Raw genomic sequence first — 17,833 nt, 5'->3', positions numbered from 1 at the left:
AACACCAGCCTGTAAATTCTGTTACCAGTCTGTGAACTCTTTTCACACCTTGTCAGATGATCACATGAACTTTAGTCACTCTCCAAATGGCAATACCTCCTCCGCAGCCAACCGTCTTGCATTTACATTGAGCAAAATACTTGTGGCTTAATTTGTGGATTAATTTCTTTCCAATAGTTGTACCTCTAATAGTTAAAAAAAAATATTAAGTGCAATAAATAGGCGTTTGTCTTTAAACCAGTATTATAATGTTTTTGTAACGACTTTCACATAAAATGCAACACATTTTATTAAATGATTAATTGACTTTGTAACACCTGTTATATACACCCCATAATAATCATTGATCAGGGTTTTCACAGTAACCCGTGAACCCCACCAGACGGCGCATGGAGAGGTCTGAGGCCTGTAGAACCACCTGCAGCTCATTCATTTACGGCCAGTGAGGAGAGAGCGACTGCGCTGTGAAAGACTGCGGGTGGATCAACTGAACCAACGAAGCCCAGTGGAGAATCACAGCAACGCAGCCCCGCTGAAAACCCAGAGCCCCATTTTACTGTAGAATGGCATCAAGAAGAATGGAGACCAAACCAGTGATAACCTGCCTCAAAACGCTCCTTGTCGTCTATTCCTTCGTGTTTTGGGTAAGCAGACATGACAAAGCGATAGTTTATTGTCGTCCTAAATGTCATATGTAGGTAATAATCTAGTTTGTAAACGGTATAATTGAATAGTTTACGTTGATAAAAACGGATGTTGTGCCGTGCGCACAGGCTGCTGCCTTGGAACAAGTGCATGTTTATTAGTGGGCGCGCTGTGTGGACCGTTATCTTTATTATAGGATATCATTATTATAACGTTTGAGGGTATTTTTTCTTCTATAGGCTAGGAAAAATATTTGTATCAAGTAGGCTATAAATATTGAAACAAATGTTGATTATGTGAAATGTCGTTAATATTTTTTCGCTAATGCTGACGAAGCCTTCATTTATTTTTTTATTTTTTTACATTTCATTTTCCTGTGATTTTGTAAGTGGACACTAACATTCGCATGCTATTGTAAGAATGTTAAGAATAGTCCAACAGGTAACCTAATCAACATCTGGTCACACTTTATTTGGATAGTCCGGATTTTCAGTCTGTAGATGCTCTACAGATGGTCATGCTATCAACAAACTATATGTTAAGCAACTGCTTCATAAGGTTACAGTTATGGTTATGTTTAGAATAAGGGTTAGGGGTTAGGCTTAGAATAAGGGTTAGGGGTTAGGCTTAGAATAGGGTTAGGGTTAGGATAAGGGTTAGGGCTAGGGCTAAGGTTAGGGTTAGTAGATAGTTAGTTGAAATGTTACTGATCGCCTGTAGATAATCTGTAGAGCATCTACAGATGGACTATCCAAATAATGTGATACCCAACATCCTTGCATCAAATGGTGGCAGGTTCTCAAAGTACCATGATGGACACTGTGCACATTAAAGCAAATGCGCAAACTCTCCTGTAGCACCACCCCAATTGGTTGAATTATGTGTGTGAGACAGAGTACTGTTTGGGTGTTATGCCTGTTATTTATTGAGATAGCCTATAATTGTCTCACTGTATTGGATGAATGATCTTATTGCTTTTCAGGAAGGAAAGGGGTAAGTAAGTTACCCAGGTTGTAATCAAAGGCCAGTAGTCTACAGCTATTTTAGCACAGGGCTGGGCATCCCCTCTCTCTGCATTTACATACATGGGTCCATATGGAATATATGCTTGTGACAGATGAGAGTAGGCGTGGCTCAGTCAGTCCCATAGGTTAGTGGGGCTGGAGTCCCTTACACAAGGCATAGCAGCAGTGGTGGAAAAAGTACGCAATTGTCATACTTGAGTAAAAGTAAAGATACCCTAATAGAGAATGTCTCAAGTAAAGTGAAAGTCACTCAGTAAAAATATACTTTAGTATTAAAAGTAAATGGAATTGCTCAAACTTAAGTATCAAAAGTAAAAGTATAAACCATTTCAAATTCCTTATTTTAAGTAAACCAGACTGATAGCCAGGGGCACACTCCAGCACTCAGACATAATCTACAAATTAGGCATTTGTGTTTAGTGAGTCCACCAGATCAGAGGCGGTAGGGATGACCAGGGATGTTCTCTTGATAAGTGTGTGAATTGGAGCATTTTCCTGTCAAAAGAAGTTATTTTGGGTGTCGGAAAATGTATGGAGTAAAAAGTACATTATTTTCTTTAGGAATGTAGTGAAGTAAAAGTAAAAGTTGGCAAAAATATAAATAGTAAAGTAAAGTACAGATACCCCAAAAAACGACTTAAGTAGTACTTTAAAGTATTTTTACTTAAGTACTTTACACCACTGCATAGCAGGGATGAGCTACCTCAACGAGCTCCTGAGTGGCGCAGCGGTCTTATGCACTGCATCTCAGTGCTAGAGGCGTCACTACAAACCAGGGTTTGATCCCAGGTTATATTACAACCGGCCGTGATCGGGAGTCCCACAGGGCGGCGCACAAATTTGCCCAGCATCGTCAGGGTTAGGGGAGGGTTTGGCCGGGGGGGGGCTTTACAAGTAGGCCGTTATTGTAAATAATATATATTTTTTAACTGACTTGCCTAGTTAAATAAATTCCTAGTTAAATAATGGTTAAATTTAAAAAAGGTGCTACCGTACTTATTGGAGCATCAGTAAGGCAATTAGGCAGAACCCACACCTCCCATCAGCAAACACATATTTCCAGCTCTAATCTCATCCATCCATCCATCCATCCATCCCATCTATTATGTCTGTGACCCACATACAATGTCTACACTGTATTTCTGATCAATTTTATGTTATTTTAATGGACAAAAAATGTGCTTTTATTTCAAAACAAGGACATTTCTAAGTGACCCCAAACTTTTGAACGGAAGTGAATATTCATACTTGGGTTATCACTTTTCAACAGAAAAAGATAAAAAATCACTGGAGGATGTCTTTAAGGAGTACATCGACTACAGGGCATTACCACTTAGACTGTGATTGAACAGAAAGACCCACTCCAATGAGATAAATTGCTCAGATTATATGTAGTGGACCGGTATTGTGTTCACTCTGGGATGCAACATTACAATACAAGAATGTGGAGGGAGTCGGATACAAATAAAATTGGCTCGTTCATCATGACACAATAGGACCAGTAATCGTAGTTCTGATCACATTTTCTCCCCATTCAATTTTGACATGTTATTCTCTGTGTTTATTGGCTTCTTGAAGTTGGTTTGGGCTTTGGAGGGATGTTTGATGTTATAGGTCCTATGCACAGCGCAACAGCAACAACCTACGTTTCTTATTGAATATTATAAACCGGGTGGTTTGAGCCCTGAATGCTGATTGTCTGAAAGACTGTAAACCACGGGTATGACAAAAAAGTAAATTTTACTGTTCTAAATAACTTGGTAACCAGTTTATAATAGCAATAAGGCACCTCTGGGGTTTGTGGTATATGGCCAATATACCACGGCTAACGGCTGTATCCAGAACAGCCCTTACCCGTGGTATAATAGCCATATAACACACCCCGTTGTGCCTTATTGCTTAAACAGCCAAACCAGACCCACCGACCTTGACCCATCCACCCAGCCAGCCACCCTGACTCATCCGCCCTGACCCATCCACCCTGACCCACCCACCCACCCACCTTGACCCACCCTGACCCACCCGCCCTGACCGATCCGCCCTGACCCACCTGCCCTGATCCATCCGCCCTGACCCATTCGCCCTGATCCACCCACCCTGACCCATCCACCCTGGCCCGCCCACCCTGACACGCACCCACTCACCCACCCTGACCCATCCACCCAGCCAGCCAGCCAGCCACCCGCTGCAGCTATACTTGTATTAAAATGGACCCATTCCTTCTCCAACAAGCAGACTCCATTGATGTTGACCAGAGGGCCACTTAGACAAAGAAAGCCATATGGCCTGCTTAACTAAACATATTAGAGGCTGTTTTCCTCCCTAGCCAGACAGACAGATGTACCAGGATGGACTGCAGAGAGAGATAGATAAACAGAGACAGGAGGAGACAGGATGAGACAGAGTGCCACTGCTCTGCTGTCTTACTTGTTTTGAGAGCTTGGCAGGGGGAGGTTGTTTGAGAGCTTGGCAGGGGGAGGTTGTTTGAGAGCTTACCAGGGGGAGGTTGTTTGAGAGCTTGGCAGGGGGAGGTTGTTTGAGAGCTTGGCAGGGGGAGGTTGTTTGAGGCCAGCTCAGCTGTCATTCTGCTCTGGGTGCCTACTCTTTTTGTCTCTAACTTCTATGCCAAGAGCTCCAACCCCAACAATGGCTACACTCTTAGAAAAAAAGTGTTCCAAAGGCGTTATGTGGCTGTCCCCATCTGAGAACCCTTTTTGGTTCCAGGTAGAACCCATTTTGGTTCCAGGTAGAACTATTTTGGGTTCCATGTAGAACCCTCTGTGGAAAGGGTTCTACATGGAAACTACAATTGTTCTACCTGGAACCAAAAGGGGTTCATCAAAAGGTTCTACTATGGGGACAACCGAATAACCTTTTAGGTTATAGATAGCACATTTATTTCTTAGAGTGTACCTAGAGCCTGGCTATCAATCTGTTATTTACTGCTGTTGCCTGGACCAGTACCAGAAAGGTTCTTTGCATGATTACTGTGAGAGTATCTGACAAATTTGGCATAATTACTCAGCACTTCTCACTCCGTTTGTCACATTGTAGTAAACCAAGGGCTTAGCATTGTGTAACGTATATGCCGGGAGTCAGCAAAATAGTGAAGAAGGTGATTTTAATAAAGAACCGAAGCAAATGAACAATCATGACACAATAGGACCAGTAATCGTAGTTCTGATCACATTTTCTCCCCATTCAATTTTGACATGTTATTCTCTGTGTTTATTGGCTTCTTGAAGTACATAACGTGAGAGAAAACAATAACACCTAGTGACTGAAGACAACTGAGGGATAAATAAAGGGGGAGTAATCAAGGAGAAAACTATCAGCAGGTGTGCGCAATGTGGGTTGCCAGGACCGGTGGTTAGTAGACCAGCGACGTCGAGCGCCGGAGGGAGGGCGTGACACATTGTTAGATTTACTACTGTTATTTTGGAGAAATATCGTTTTGGGTACAAGACTGTCAGTGTCAAGACAACAACAAACTTTTATTTTGAAATGCTGTTTTGCATTTCCGTCTAATTAACCTGATAATAACGTGTAACTCTGCTCTCTAACATGGTAGCTGGTAGGGTCAGGCTGTTAAAGGCTTAATTTAGTGTCAGGCTGCCTGTCATTTCCTCAATTAAGATTTCTGCAGGGACTGAAGATTGACCTAGTTGTCGTTAGGTTTGAGTTGTAAATGTACACCGTCACCATTGGCCAGACTTATTTTTATGGGTTGGTTTTCAACTTGTACACTCTTAGAAGTACAAGGTGCTATCTAGAACCAAAATGGGTTCTTCGGCTGTCCCCATAAGAGAACCCTTGGAAGAACTCATTTTGGTTCCAGGTAGAACCCTTTTGGGTTCCATGTAGAACTATTTCCACAGAGGGTTCTACATGGAACCAAAAAGAGTTCTCCCTGGATCCAAAAAGGGTTCTCCTCTGGGGACAGCCGCAAAGCCCGTATGGAACCTTTCTTTCCAAGAGTGTAAGATGGTCTGATTTTATGGATAACATTTACGTTTTCAAGTCCACTCACCCTTTATTTTTATTCATTTTTTTACATTTTCTCCCCTTTTCTCCCCAATTTTCGTGGTATCCAATCGCTAGTAATCACTATCTTGTCTCATCGCTACAACTCCCGTACGGGCTCGGGAGAGACGAAGGTCGAAAGCCATGCGTCCTCCGAAACACAACCCAACCAAGCCGCATTGCTTCTTAACACAGCGCGCCTCCAACCCGGAAGCCAGCCGCACCAATGTGTCGGAGGAAACACCGTGCACCTGGCCCCCTTGGTTAGCGCGCACTGTGCCTGACCCGCCACAGGAGTCGCTGGAGCGCGATGAGACAAGGATATCCCTACCGGCCAAACCCTCCCTAACCCGGACGATGCTAGGCCAATTGTGCGTCGCCCCACGGACTTCCCGGTCGCGGCCGGCTGCGACAGAGCCTGGGCGTGAACCCAGAGACTCTGGTGGCGCAGCTAGCACTGCGATGCAGTGCCCTAGACCACTGCGCCACCCGGGAGGCCCTGGCCATACCCTTTTGCAGAGTTTCTCACCTTCATATACACGTTTTCTATGAACTGTAGTTTGAAGGTAGCTTGAAGACTGTGCGTATATTTGCTGAAACAAGCCTACAGATGCAGTATATTGATAGACAATCCCATAGCCTCTTGGTATTAGGCTTCTCTGTGTAGTAGGAACGGCATCTTGTTCAGTAGGCTAAGAACAGACAGACTCCCTAAGACTTGGCCTAATTCATGCTGTGGAGGCATATTATTAATGCCCAGATGGGAATAAGAAGCATAATGTATTGTGTGTTTTGTGTTCCCTCTGTACCAGGCTTTTGTTGGGGCTTATTCCTCTGAGAATGTGATTGTGCCTCTTATTGTACAGCATTTAAATGGCTGTGCTCAGCTAAAGTTATTTCTACATATTCATAGGAAATTGGCTAGGCTGCCAACTGAGCAAAGACATCAGATCAATATTCAATTTTGGCTCATATATCATTGTCAACAAACGTAAATTAAACTTCAAATAAATACTTTTTTTTTTTTTTTTTTTAAACCTAATGTTGATTCTGTGTTAAAATATGGGTTAAAATGTCATCAAGAGAAGTTGAAATAATAAGGAGTTAAAACCTTTACCCATCTACTTCAGCCAGCTAGAAGGATGGTTAACAGAGACAAACAGTTGTACTGCACCAGCCCAGCACACATCTCCCAGGCAACCATATCAGTAGTCGCCCCCTTGTCCACTCTGTTAGCGCTGTTTATACAGATGTGGGATCTTCATTTGAGCCAGTTTGCTACAGCAGGAAAATAATCCTGCAGCAACAGGAAATGTGAATTATTATGTGGATTATAATTCATGGAAATTCTTGTAGGGGTTAATAAATTTTTTCGTAAGGCAAAAGTGGAAATTACAAACTTCAGAAGCCTTTTTAAACCTGAAATTCACTACAAGAAAGATGTCCTGCAACAGGTTGATCAAATTAAGATCCTACATGTATCTGTTTCTCAGTATTCATTAAAAATCCCCCTCAACACTATCATCATCTCCACCGTCTGGTGGACTCCCTCCTCAGACCGACATTAGCCTAGCTAGCTCACCTCTGTCTGAATCCCATTACTGAAGGCCTCAAGAGGAAGAGGAAGCAACCTCTGGTCTCCAGGCTGAAAGCTAGGCTGTAGAAGCTCCAGCTAAAGCTTACAATGTGTAAGGCTTAGCCGTGGCTGTGTTAGCGAATGGGTAATGCATTTAAATCTGCCTGATAGGAGCTGCCTGGATCTGATCTGGATCTGGCCTGTCACCGCTTAGTTACATTGGTTGCTTGGCGACAGCATTTACACTGGTCCAAAGGTCACTTATTTTCTTCTCAGAAAGGGAAAACAACGTAAATGGGGCAATCTGCAGTTGCAACATTCATTTTTTTAACTCATAAATTAATGATATGTACCCATTGATTCGTGAAGAATATAACTTATAAAAGCCTCATGAGGTTCGTTCAACTGTCGTATCCCATCATAACCCACAATATAACCTTGTTTTACTCCAATGTTTGTAAACAAAGTAAATGTAAACAAACATTGTAAAGCCTCAAAACATGGTTAAAATTATACTTTTGATATGAGTTATTTTGCATACATAGCTCTGTCTATTAATTTGAGAGTGGTTACATTTCTCCAGCACCACCCCCAGCTTTTTACCGAAACAGTGGCGGGGAACACACTTTGTTATTGTTTCAACTGTGGATTGCCCCTTTAAAGGGTAAAACACAAGGAGAGTGAAGGTTACAGGGGAATTGAATGAATAAGACCTCGCCTCCCTTGCAGAAGAGATGATTAATATAAGAACCTAAGGACTACAGTAACACTACACAAGAGACTGAAGAAAGTAAGGGATTTAGAGTGATGAACTTCTGGTCTCGGTGCATATAGATCTCTCCGGGCAGCCGGGAAACTGCCCATCACTGAGGCAGCTAGAAAATATCTCATTAAGAACTTCCCTTCAGACTTCCAACCGAGTGGGGTTCAAAGGTGAAATAGCCACAGAGGTCATCCAGTGCCGGCCATCCAACCAATTAGTCTGTGATTGAGGAATTCCAAGGTGTCTGAAAATTCCAGTAATTGTGTGGTGTGTTAGATTTAGAACCAATAGATGTTGAACAAACAGTGTCTCTCTCTTAGTCAGGGCTTTACATGTTGTCGGTAATGAAATATGGCCTAAAAGTAGCCTGCAGCCAGGGAGGAGGTGCTGAATGCTTTGGATTTACTTTGATCGCTCTCCATAATTCCCTATGTGTGAGTGAACACAGTAGAGTGAGTAGGCAGCTGTTAGCATCTCAGCTATGTTCAGCATGTGGTGATTTGGACGCTCACCCAACAAACGCATTCTCAATGGCTAGGTCATTTGACTCTTTCACAGCACTACCGATTGTCATTATGGGAAATGTACAGTAGTTTAACAGTTCGCTTGTCACAAATCAACACTCTGGATGAGCATTATATTGTAGACTAGTGATCACCTGTATAGATTCAGCTGTAGACTTACTGACAATATGCACTGCAGTGTTGTTATAGCATATGTCCTTCAATGTTGACGATTTAAAGCCATATATCCAAATCTGTATTGCTTTGAAAGCAGACCTTTAAACCTCTTGCACCTGGCATTTAATCCTTTGTTTTGCCTCTTTATCTTATAAAACATGATGTGTTCCTTGTAGTAGATACACTATATTTGCATGAATTTAGATCCATTTCAGAGATTGGGTTGTTTTTTGTCATACTCAACCAACTCCCAGAACTAGCCTCTAAGGCAACCTCAGAAGGCCGTAGCTAGTGTATGGCTGTGTGAGGTTAGGCAAGTGGCCGGCCAGGGGCAAGGCTAGCTATGGCTGGGGGTTGCTTGATCCCCCAATAAGTGATGTGGCATTCATAGGGGATCTTGCTATTCCCTGGTCTAGTAGGAAGGCTATATCCGACAGGAAGACATTAAACATGAGTCATTGTTGACCCGTGGACCAATGACAGTGAGCCGCTGGATCAGGGGGAATATTAAGTGCAGTGATGTCTGTTTGCCTGTCTGATGGCGTGAGAGTGTTACCGTGCTTCACGTCTTTAACATGCATGTAGTGCTCAGCTCACACATTAAGTTTGGCTTTCCTGCAAAGCCATCAGGTGACTGTAATATGTCATATGTAATATACCGTATGACTAATAATAATTGCAACAAATTAATCAATAAAGACTATAAGATGAATCACTATGGTGCCCTTCAAAAGACCTTTAAACAAGACGATATCCTCCTTCAGATAGGCCTACTGTCTTTTCAATGTTCTCGCCCGGTTCCTGAAGGCAAGAACCTCAGAAATGTCCAATATGCTGTTTGTAAACTGCTAGTACAAGTCTAGATATTTCACTTCAGTCCCTGAAAGTGAGACCCTCCAAAATGTCCAGTATGTTTGTAAACACATAGGCCTGCAGAACCCAGAATGTGCTTCTGAGACCCTGTGTCAGCAAGGCCATTGTGGTATGGTGTGCCAATAAAATGTCTCAGGGCCAACCATTTGTTTGGGGGTCACACTGACAGCCACCTGACTCAGCAGGTGGAGGGGAACAGGCTCCTCACTGGCTGGCTTGTCACCTGTTGTGAAACATTTGTGTCGTGTTTGTACTAGCTAGCGACTCACAAGGCCTAATGTCACGCTGGACTCCAGGTCAATAAAAACAGGCTTATTTCCAGACACCATACCTCCACTGGAGATATGTAAACAATATGAAGTATATCTTATCTATCCCATACCAGGAAGTCTCACAGGGCACGGGCAGAGGAGAAAATGGATGCTGCTAATCCCTCAGTGGGACTGGAGAGCCAGGCAGTGCAAAACCCAAACAATGCTGCTGCCTGTTATTACACCTATCCAATGACAACACTGCTGCCTACCAGGCTGCCTGTTATTACACCTATCCAATGACAACACTGCTGCCTACCAGGCTGCCTGTTATTACACCTATCCAATGACAACACTGCTGCCTACCAGGCTGCCTGTTATTACACCTATCCAATGACAACACTGCTGCCTGCCAGGCTGCCTGTTATTACACCTATCCAATAACAACACTGCTGCGTGCCAGGCTGCCTGTTATTACACCTATCCAATAACAACACTGCTGCCTGCCAGGCTGCCTGTTGTTACACCTATCCAATAACAACACTGTTGCCTGCCAGGCTGCCTGTTATTACACCTATCCAATAACAACACTGCTGACTACCAGGCTGCCTGTTATTACACCTATCTAATAACAACGCTGTTGCCTGCCAGGCTGCCTGTTATTACACATATCCAATAACAACACTGTTGCCTGCCAGGCTGCCTGTTATTACACCTATCTAATAACAACGCTGTTGCCTGCCTGGCTGCCTGTTATTACACATATCCAATGACAACACTGCTGCCTGCCAGGCTGCCTGTTATTACACCTATCCAATAACAACACTGCTGCCTGCCAGGCTGCCTGTTATTACACATATCCAATAACAACACTGTTGCCTGCCAGGCTGCCTGTTATTACACATATCCAATAACAACACTGTTGCCTGCCAGGCTGCCTGTTGTTACACATATCCATTGACAACACTGCTGCCTGCTAGGCTGCCTGTTATTACACCTATCCATTAACAACACTGCTGCCTGCTAGGCTGCCTGTTATTACACCTATCCAATAACAACACTGCTGCCTGCCAGGCTGCCTGTTGTTTCACCTATCCAATAACAACACTGCTGCCTGCCAGGCTGCCTGTTATTACACCTATCCAATAACAACACTGCTGCCTGCCAGGCTGCCTGTTATTACACCTATCTAATAACAACACTGCTGCCTGCCAGGCTGCCTGTTATTACACCTATCCAATAATAACACTGTTGCCTACCAGGCTGCCTGTTATTACACCTATCCAATAACAACACTGTTGCCTGCCAGGCTGCCTGTTATTACACCTATCCAATAACAACACTGCTGACTACCAGGCTGCCTGTTATTACACCTATCTAATAACAACGCTGTTGCCTGCCAGGCTGCCTGTTATTACACATATCCAATAACAACACTGTTGCCTGCCAGGCTGCCTGTTATTACACCTATCTAATAACAACGCTGTTGCCTGCCTGGCTGCCTGTTATTACACATATCCAATGACAACACTGCTGCCTGCCAGGCTGCCTGTTATTACACCTATCCAATAACAACACTGCTGCCTGCCAGGCTGCCTGTTATTACACATATCCAATAACAACACTGTTGCCTGCCAGGCTGCCTGTTATTACACATATCCAATAACAACACTGTTGCCTGCCAGGCTGCCTGTTGTTACACATATCCATTGACAACACTGCTGCCTGCTAGGCTGCCTGTTATTACACCTATCCATTAACAACACTGCTGCCTGCTAGGCTGCCTGTTATTACACCTATCCAATAACAACACTGCTGCCTGCCAGGCTGCCTGTTGTTTCACCTATCCAATAACAACACTGCTGCCTGCCAGGCTGCCTGTTATTACACCTATCCAATAACAACACTGCTGCCTGCCAGGCTGCCTGTTATTACACCTATCTAATAACAACACTGCTGCCTGCCAGGCTGCCTGTTATTACACCTATCCAATAATAACACTGTTGCCTACCAGGCTGCCTGTTATTACACCTATCTAATAACAACACTGTTGCCTGCCAGGCTGCCTGTTATTACACATATCCAATGACAACACTGCTGCCTGCCAGGCTGCCTGTTATTACACCTATCCAATAACAACACTGCTGCCTACCAGGCTGCCTGTTATTACACCTATCTAATAACAACGCTGTTGCCTGCCAGGCTGCCTGTTATTACACATATCCAATGACAACACTGCTGCCTGCCAGGCTGCCTGTTATTACACCTATCCAATAACAACACTGCTGCCTACCAGGCTGCCTGTTATTACACCTATCTAATAACAACGCTGTTGCCTGCCAGGCTGCCTGTTATTACACATATCCAATAACAACACTGTTGCCTGCCAGGCTGCCTGTTATTACACATATCCAATAATAACACTGTTGCCTACCAGGCTGCCTGTTGTTACACATATCCATTGACAACACTGCTGCCTGCTAGGCTGCCTGTTATTACACCTATCCATTAACAACACTGTTGCCTGCCAGGCTGCCTGTTGTTTCACCTATCCAATAACAACACTGCTGCCTGCCAGGCTGCCTGTTATTACACCTATCCAATAACAACACTGTTGCCTGCCAGGCTGCCTGTTGTTTCACCTATCCAATAACAACACTGCTGCCTGCCAGGCTGCCTGTTATTACACCTATCCAATAACAACACTGCTGCCTGCCAGGCTGCCTGTTGTTACACCTATCCAATAACAACACTGCTGCCTGCCAGGCTGCCTGTTATTACACCTATCCAATAACAACACTGCGGCCTGCCAGGCTGCCTGTTGTTACACCTATCCAATAACAACACTGTTGCCTGCCAGGCTGCCTGTTGTTACACCTATCCAATAACAACACTGTTGCCTGCCTGGCTGCCTGTTATTACACATATTCAATGACAACACTGTTGCCTGCCAGGCTGCCTGTTATTACACCTATCCATTAACAACACTGCTGCCTACCAGGCTGCCTGTTATTACACCTATCCAATAACAACACTGCTGCATGCCAGGCTGCCTGTTATTACACCTATCTAATAACAACACTGTTGCCTGCCAGGCTGCCTGTTGTTACACCTATCCAATAACAACACTGTTGCCTGCCAGGCTGCCTGTTATTACACCTATCCAATAACAACACTGCTGCCTGCCAGGCTGCCTGTTGTTACACCTATCCAATAACAACACTGCTGCCTGCCAGGCTGCCTGTTATTACACCTATCCAATAACAACACTGTTGCCTGCCAGGCTGCCTGTTGTTACACCTATCCAATAACAACACTGCTGCCTGCCAGGCTGCCTGTTATTACACCTATCCAATAACAACACTGCTGCCTGCCAGGCTGCCTGTTATTACACCTATCCAATAACAACGCTGTTGCCTGCTAGGCTGCCTGTTGTTACACCTATCCAATAACAACACTGTTGCCTCCCAGGCTGCCTGTTGTTACACCTATCCAATAACAACACTGCTGCCTGCCAGGCTGCCTGTTGTTACACCTATCCAATAACAACATGGCGCAGAAGAAAAGTATTGGGTGTGAAAACAGGGACAATGGCAGGTTATAGTGAGACCAACACAGCGCAATAGTAACTCTCATGGCCACGCAGGCGGGCTGCTGAGACTGCTGTTGCCATGGAGATGAACTCCCCCGTTGGTTCTGTGTATTGCCTGGTTCAGTTTGGTGCCTTCACTGTAGAATGGACCCACAGCTTTGCTGAGAGAGCAAGGGATCCTTGTTGAGCTTATAGTTTCATTCCCAAGCATCGTACTTTACTTGGCACCATGTTGAGCCTTTAATGAACTAATGATCAGTCCAACTCAGAAACCCTGCCAGCACCAGTGAATAATGTGAATCCCCCTCTTTCTCTCTATCCCCCTCGTTCTGCCTTCTCCGTTTGTTTCTCTTTCACATTTTCTCTGCCTCTCTTTTTGTCTCTCTCTCTCTCTTTTTCCCTCTTTCTCTCTCTCTCTTTGTCTCTCTCTCCCTCTCTCTTTGTCTCTCTCTCTCTCCTTCCCTGTCATTAATCAAAAGTGAACAGACATTTACATATAAACCATGGTTGAGAGGTACCCTTACCTTCAGTCTCTGCTAGCTGTGTCAGCTACTACTGTATAGCTCAGAGTAGTCAACTCTAATGTACAGTATAAATGCAATCATTTCCATCTTGCTTTTCCACTTCGGAAGCACAGTCAATCCCTCTGGGTTTGAAGAGTAGTGCAGAGAAGGAGGCCTGTGGTGTGCTCAGCCAAGGATGCACAATATGGCTGTCACTTTAAGGACCATTTTAGGATGTCATTATCCACCTTGACGAGCACAACACTTCCCGTCTTGTCTTCTTTGTCTGTGTTCGTTACCTCCAATGGTGTAGAGAATTCTGTCGTTGACCCCCATCAACATGCATTACAGAGTCATCTTGGAGTTCTATCAATGGTGTAGAGAATTCTGTCGTTGACCCCATCAACATGCATTACAGAGTCATCTTGGAGTTCTATCAATGATGTAGAGAAATCTGTCGTTGACCCCCATCAACATGCATTACAGAGTCATCTTGGAGTTCTATCAATGGTGTAGAGAATTCTGTCGTTGACCCCATCAACATGCATTACAGAGTCATCTTGGAGTTCTATCAATGGTGTAGAGAATTCTGTCGTTGACCCCATCAACATGCATTACAGAGTCATCTTGGAGTTCTATCAATGGTGTAGAGAATTCTGTCGTTGACCCCATCAACATGCATTACAGAGTCATCTTGGAGTTCTATCAATGGTGTAGAGAATTCTGTCGTTGACCCCCATCAACATGCATTACAGAGTCATCTTGGAGTTCTATCAATGGTGTAGAGAATTCTGTCGTTGACCCCCATCAACATGCATTGCAGAGTCATCTTGGAGTTCTATCATTGTTGTAGTTCCAGTTGGTTACATTAGAAGCACAGATTCACTCTAGAAACACCAAAGTCCTCTGGAGTAGAATGTTTGTATTTCAGAGGTGAATGTTATTGACCACTCACTACACAGACTAAGTGAATTTAATGGTCCGCAACAAAGCAATCATTGTAATACTGTTAGGGCTGCCATCAAGCGAAATCAAACTTTCTGATCCATGCTGTCAAGCACGCACAAATTAATTACTGTAGTGATTTTGCAGACATTACTGTAGTATTTACTATAGTGTTTTTGTAGACATTGCTATAGTGTTTTTGTAGACATTGCTGTAGTATTTGCTATAGTGTTTTTGTAGACATTGCTGTAGTATTTGCTATAGTGTTTTTGTAGACATTGCTGTAGTATTTGCTATAGTGTTTTTGTAGACATTACTGTAGTATTTGCTATAGTGCTTTTGTAGATATTGCTGTAGTATTTACTATAGTGTTTTTGTAGACATTACTGTAGTGTTTTTGTAGACATTGCTGTAGTATTTACTATAGTGTTTTTGTAGACATTACTGTAGTGTTTTTGTAGACATTGCTGTAGTATTTACTATAGTGTTTTTGTAGACATTACTGTAGTGTTTTTGTAGACATTGCTGTAGTATTTACTATAGTGTTTTTGTAGACATTACTGTAGTGTTTTTGTAGACATTGCTGTAGTATTTACTATAGTGTTTTTGTAGACATTACTGTAGTGTTTTTGTAGACATTGCTGTAGTATTTACTATAGTGTTTTTGTAGACATTACTGTAGTGTTTTTGTAGACATTGCTGTAGTATTTACTATAGTGTTTTTGTAGACATTACTGTAGTGTTTTTGTAGACATTGCTGTAGTATTTACTATAGTGTTTTTGTAGACATTACTGTAGTGTTTTTGTAGACATTACTGTAGTGTTTTTGTAGACATTGCTGTAGTATTTACTATAGTGTTTTTGTAGACATTGCTATAGTGTTTTTGTAGACATTGCTGTAGTATTTGCTATAGTGTTTTTGTAGACATTGCTGTAGTATTTGCTATAGTGTTTTTGTAGACATTGCTGTAGTATTTGCTATAGTGTTTTTGTAGACATTACTGTAGTATTTGCTATAGTGCTTTTGTAGATATTGCTGTAGTATTTACTATAGTGTTTTTGTAGACATTACTGTAGTGTTTTTGTAGACATTGCTGTAGTATTTACTATAGTGTTTTTGTAGACATTACTGTAGTGTTTTTGTAGACATTGCTGTAGTATTTACTATAGTGTTTTTGTAGACATTACTGTAGTGTTTTTGTAGACATTGCTGTAGTATTTACTATAGTGTTTTTGTAGACATTACTGTAGTGTTTTTGTAGACATTGCTGTAGTATTTACTATAGTGTTTTTGTAGACATTACTGTAGTGTTTTTGTAGACATTGCTGTAGTATTTACTATAGTGTTTTTGTAGACATTACTGTAGTGTTTTTGTAGACATTGCTGTAGTATTTACTATAGTGTTTTTGTAGACATTACTGTAGTGTTTTTGTAGACATTGCTGTAGTATTTACTATAGTGTTTTTGTAGACATTACTGTAGTGTTTTTGTAGACATTGCTGTAGTATTTACTATAGTGTTTTTGTAGACATTACTGTAGTGTTTTTGTAGACATTACTGTAGTGTTTTTGTAGACATTGCTGTAGTAATTACTATAGTGTTTTTGTAGACATTGCTGTAGTATTTACTATAGTGTTTTTGTAGACATTACTGTAGTATTTACTATAGTGTTTTTGTAGACATTACTGTAGTGTTTTTGTAGACATTACTGTAGTGTTTTTGTAGACATTGCTGTAGTATTTACTATAGTGTTTTTGTAGACATTGCTGTAGTATTTACTATAGTGTTTTTGTAGACATTACTGTAGTATTTACTATAGTGTTTTTGTAGACATTGCTGTAGTATTTGCTATAGTGTTTTTGTAGATATTACTGTAGTATTTGCTGTAGTGTTTTTGCAGACATTACTGTAGTATTTACTATAGTGTTTTTGTAGACATTACTGTAGTGTTTTTGTAGACATTGCTGTAGTATTTACTATAGTGTTTTTGTAGACATTACTGTAGTGTTTTTGTAGACATTGCTGTAGTATTTACTATAGTGTTTTTGTTTTATTATCTTTTATTATCGTACAGGACAAATTGTAAAAGAGCTCATTCTCCATAACCTGTAGGTAGGCAGGACTGGAGTCTGAATGGATAGTTGAGACTTCAGTTCTTCTACAACACAATATGGTCTATACTGTACTTGGCATGTAGGTTTCTCACTTATGGCTGGCACAAATTGGGATATGGGGGAGGGGAATAGGCAGGTTATATGCAAATTAAATACTGTACTGTTACTATAGTTAAAAAACTGTTGTGTTTTTACGGACTGTTGTGATTTTGCTGACATTGTGTTTTTTGAGGGATAATACTGTAGTATTAACTATAGTATTCTACAGTGTGCTACACAATTCTATAGTAAGTACTACACATGATTGAGGGATACTACAGTGTGTAGTATAGTATTATACAGTATACTACAGAATTCTATAGTAAGTATTTCTTCATGTGGGCTGTCAGTTATGCAACATAACATTTCTTGAACACCACATTGGAGTTTCAATAAAACACAGTCAGATGTCAAGATTTCTGTAACAGAATTCAGATTGGGGTTTCGCTTTCACTCTGATTCTAGTCCCCCTTCAACCCCCCCATCCTAAAGTAAACAAATATATAACAAACAAAAAAACATTTTATTTGAACAAGATTCAACTATAAGAGCCTGGCTTTGAGCGCCCATAGAACAACAGTGCCTTTGATCATGTCTCTGCTAAGGGGAGAAGGAGGGGTGCGCTTCCCCTTTGAAATCTAAAGTGCTCTTTTCATTTCTACATCACCCTCCCTGCCAATTCTCCCGCTCTGCCATCCAGTGAGCGACTGTTCTGGGGACACATTGAATCCCTGTATCTCCACAGCTTCTTTTGTCTGTCTGGTTTGATTGTAGCCGTGTTGTTTTTAAAGGAAAAAAGCTGG

The 17,833-nt window shown here is 42.2% G+C and overlaps 1 protein-coding gene across 1 annotated transcript in view; it reads left to right on the top strand.

Moving 5' to 3' along the window:
- The first annotated feature begins 563 nt into the window (after window positions 1-563).
- The window catches only part of LOC120042646 (tetraspanin-7-like), a 30,740-nt gene continuing 13,470 nt past the window's right edge, over window positions 564-17,833 (top strand). Inside the window, exon 1 of the mRNA XM_038987468.1 lies at window positions 564-644. Coding sequence (XP_038843396.1) covers window positions 564-644 — 81 coding nt within the window. The remainder of the gene's footprint in view (window positions 645-17,833) is intronic.

This window comes from Salvelinus namaycush, unplaced genomic scaffold, assembly GCF_016432855.1.
Source record: "Salvelinus namaycush isolate Seneca unplaced genomic scaffold, SaNama_1.0 Scaffold738, whole genome shotgun sequence".
Taxonomy (NCBI): Eukaryota; Metazoa; Chordata; class Actinopteri; order Salmoniformes; family Salmonidae; genus Salvelinus; species Salvelinus namaycush.
The sequence above is the reverse complement of the archived record's forward strand: the minus strand, read 5'-3'. Positions and strand labels throughout refer to the sequence as shown.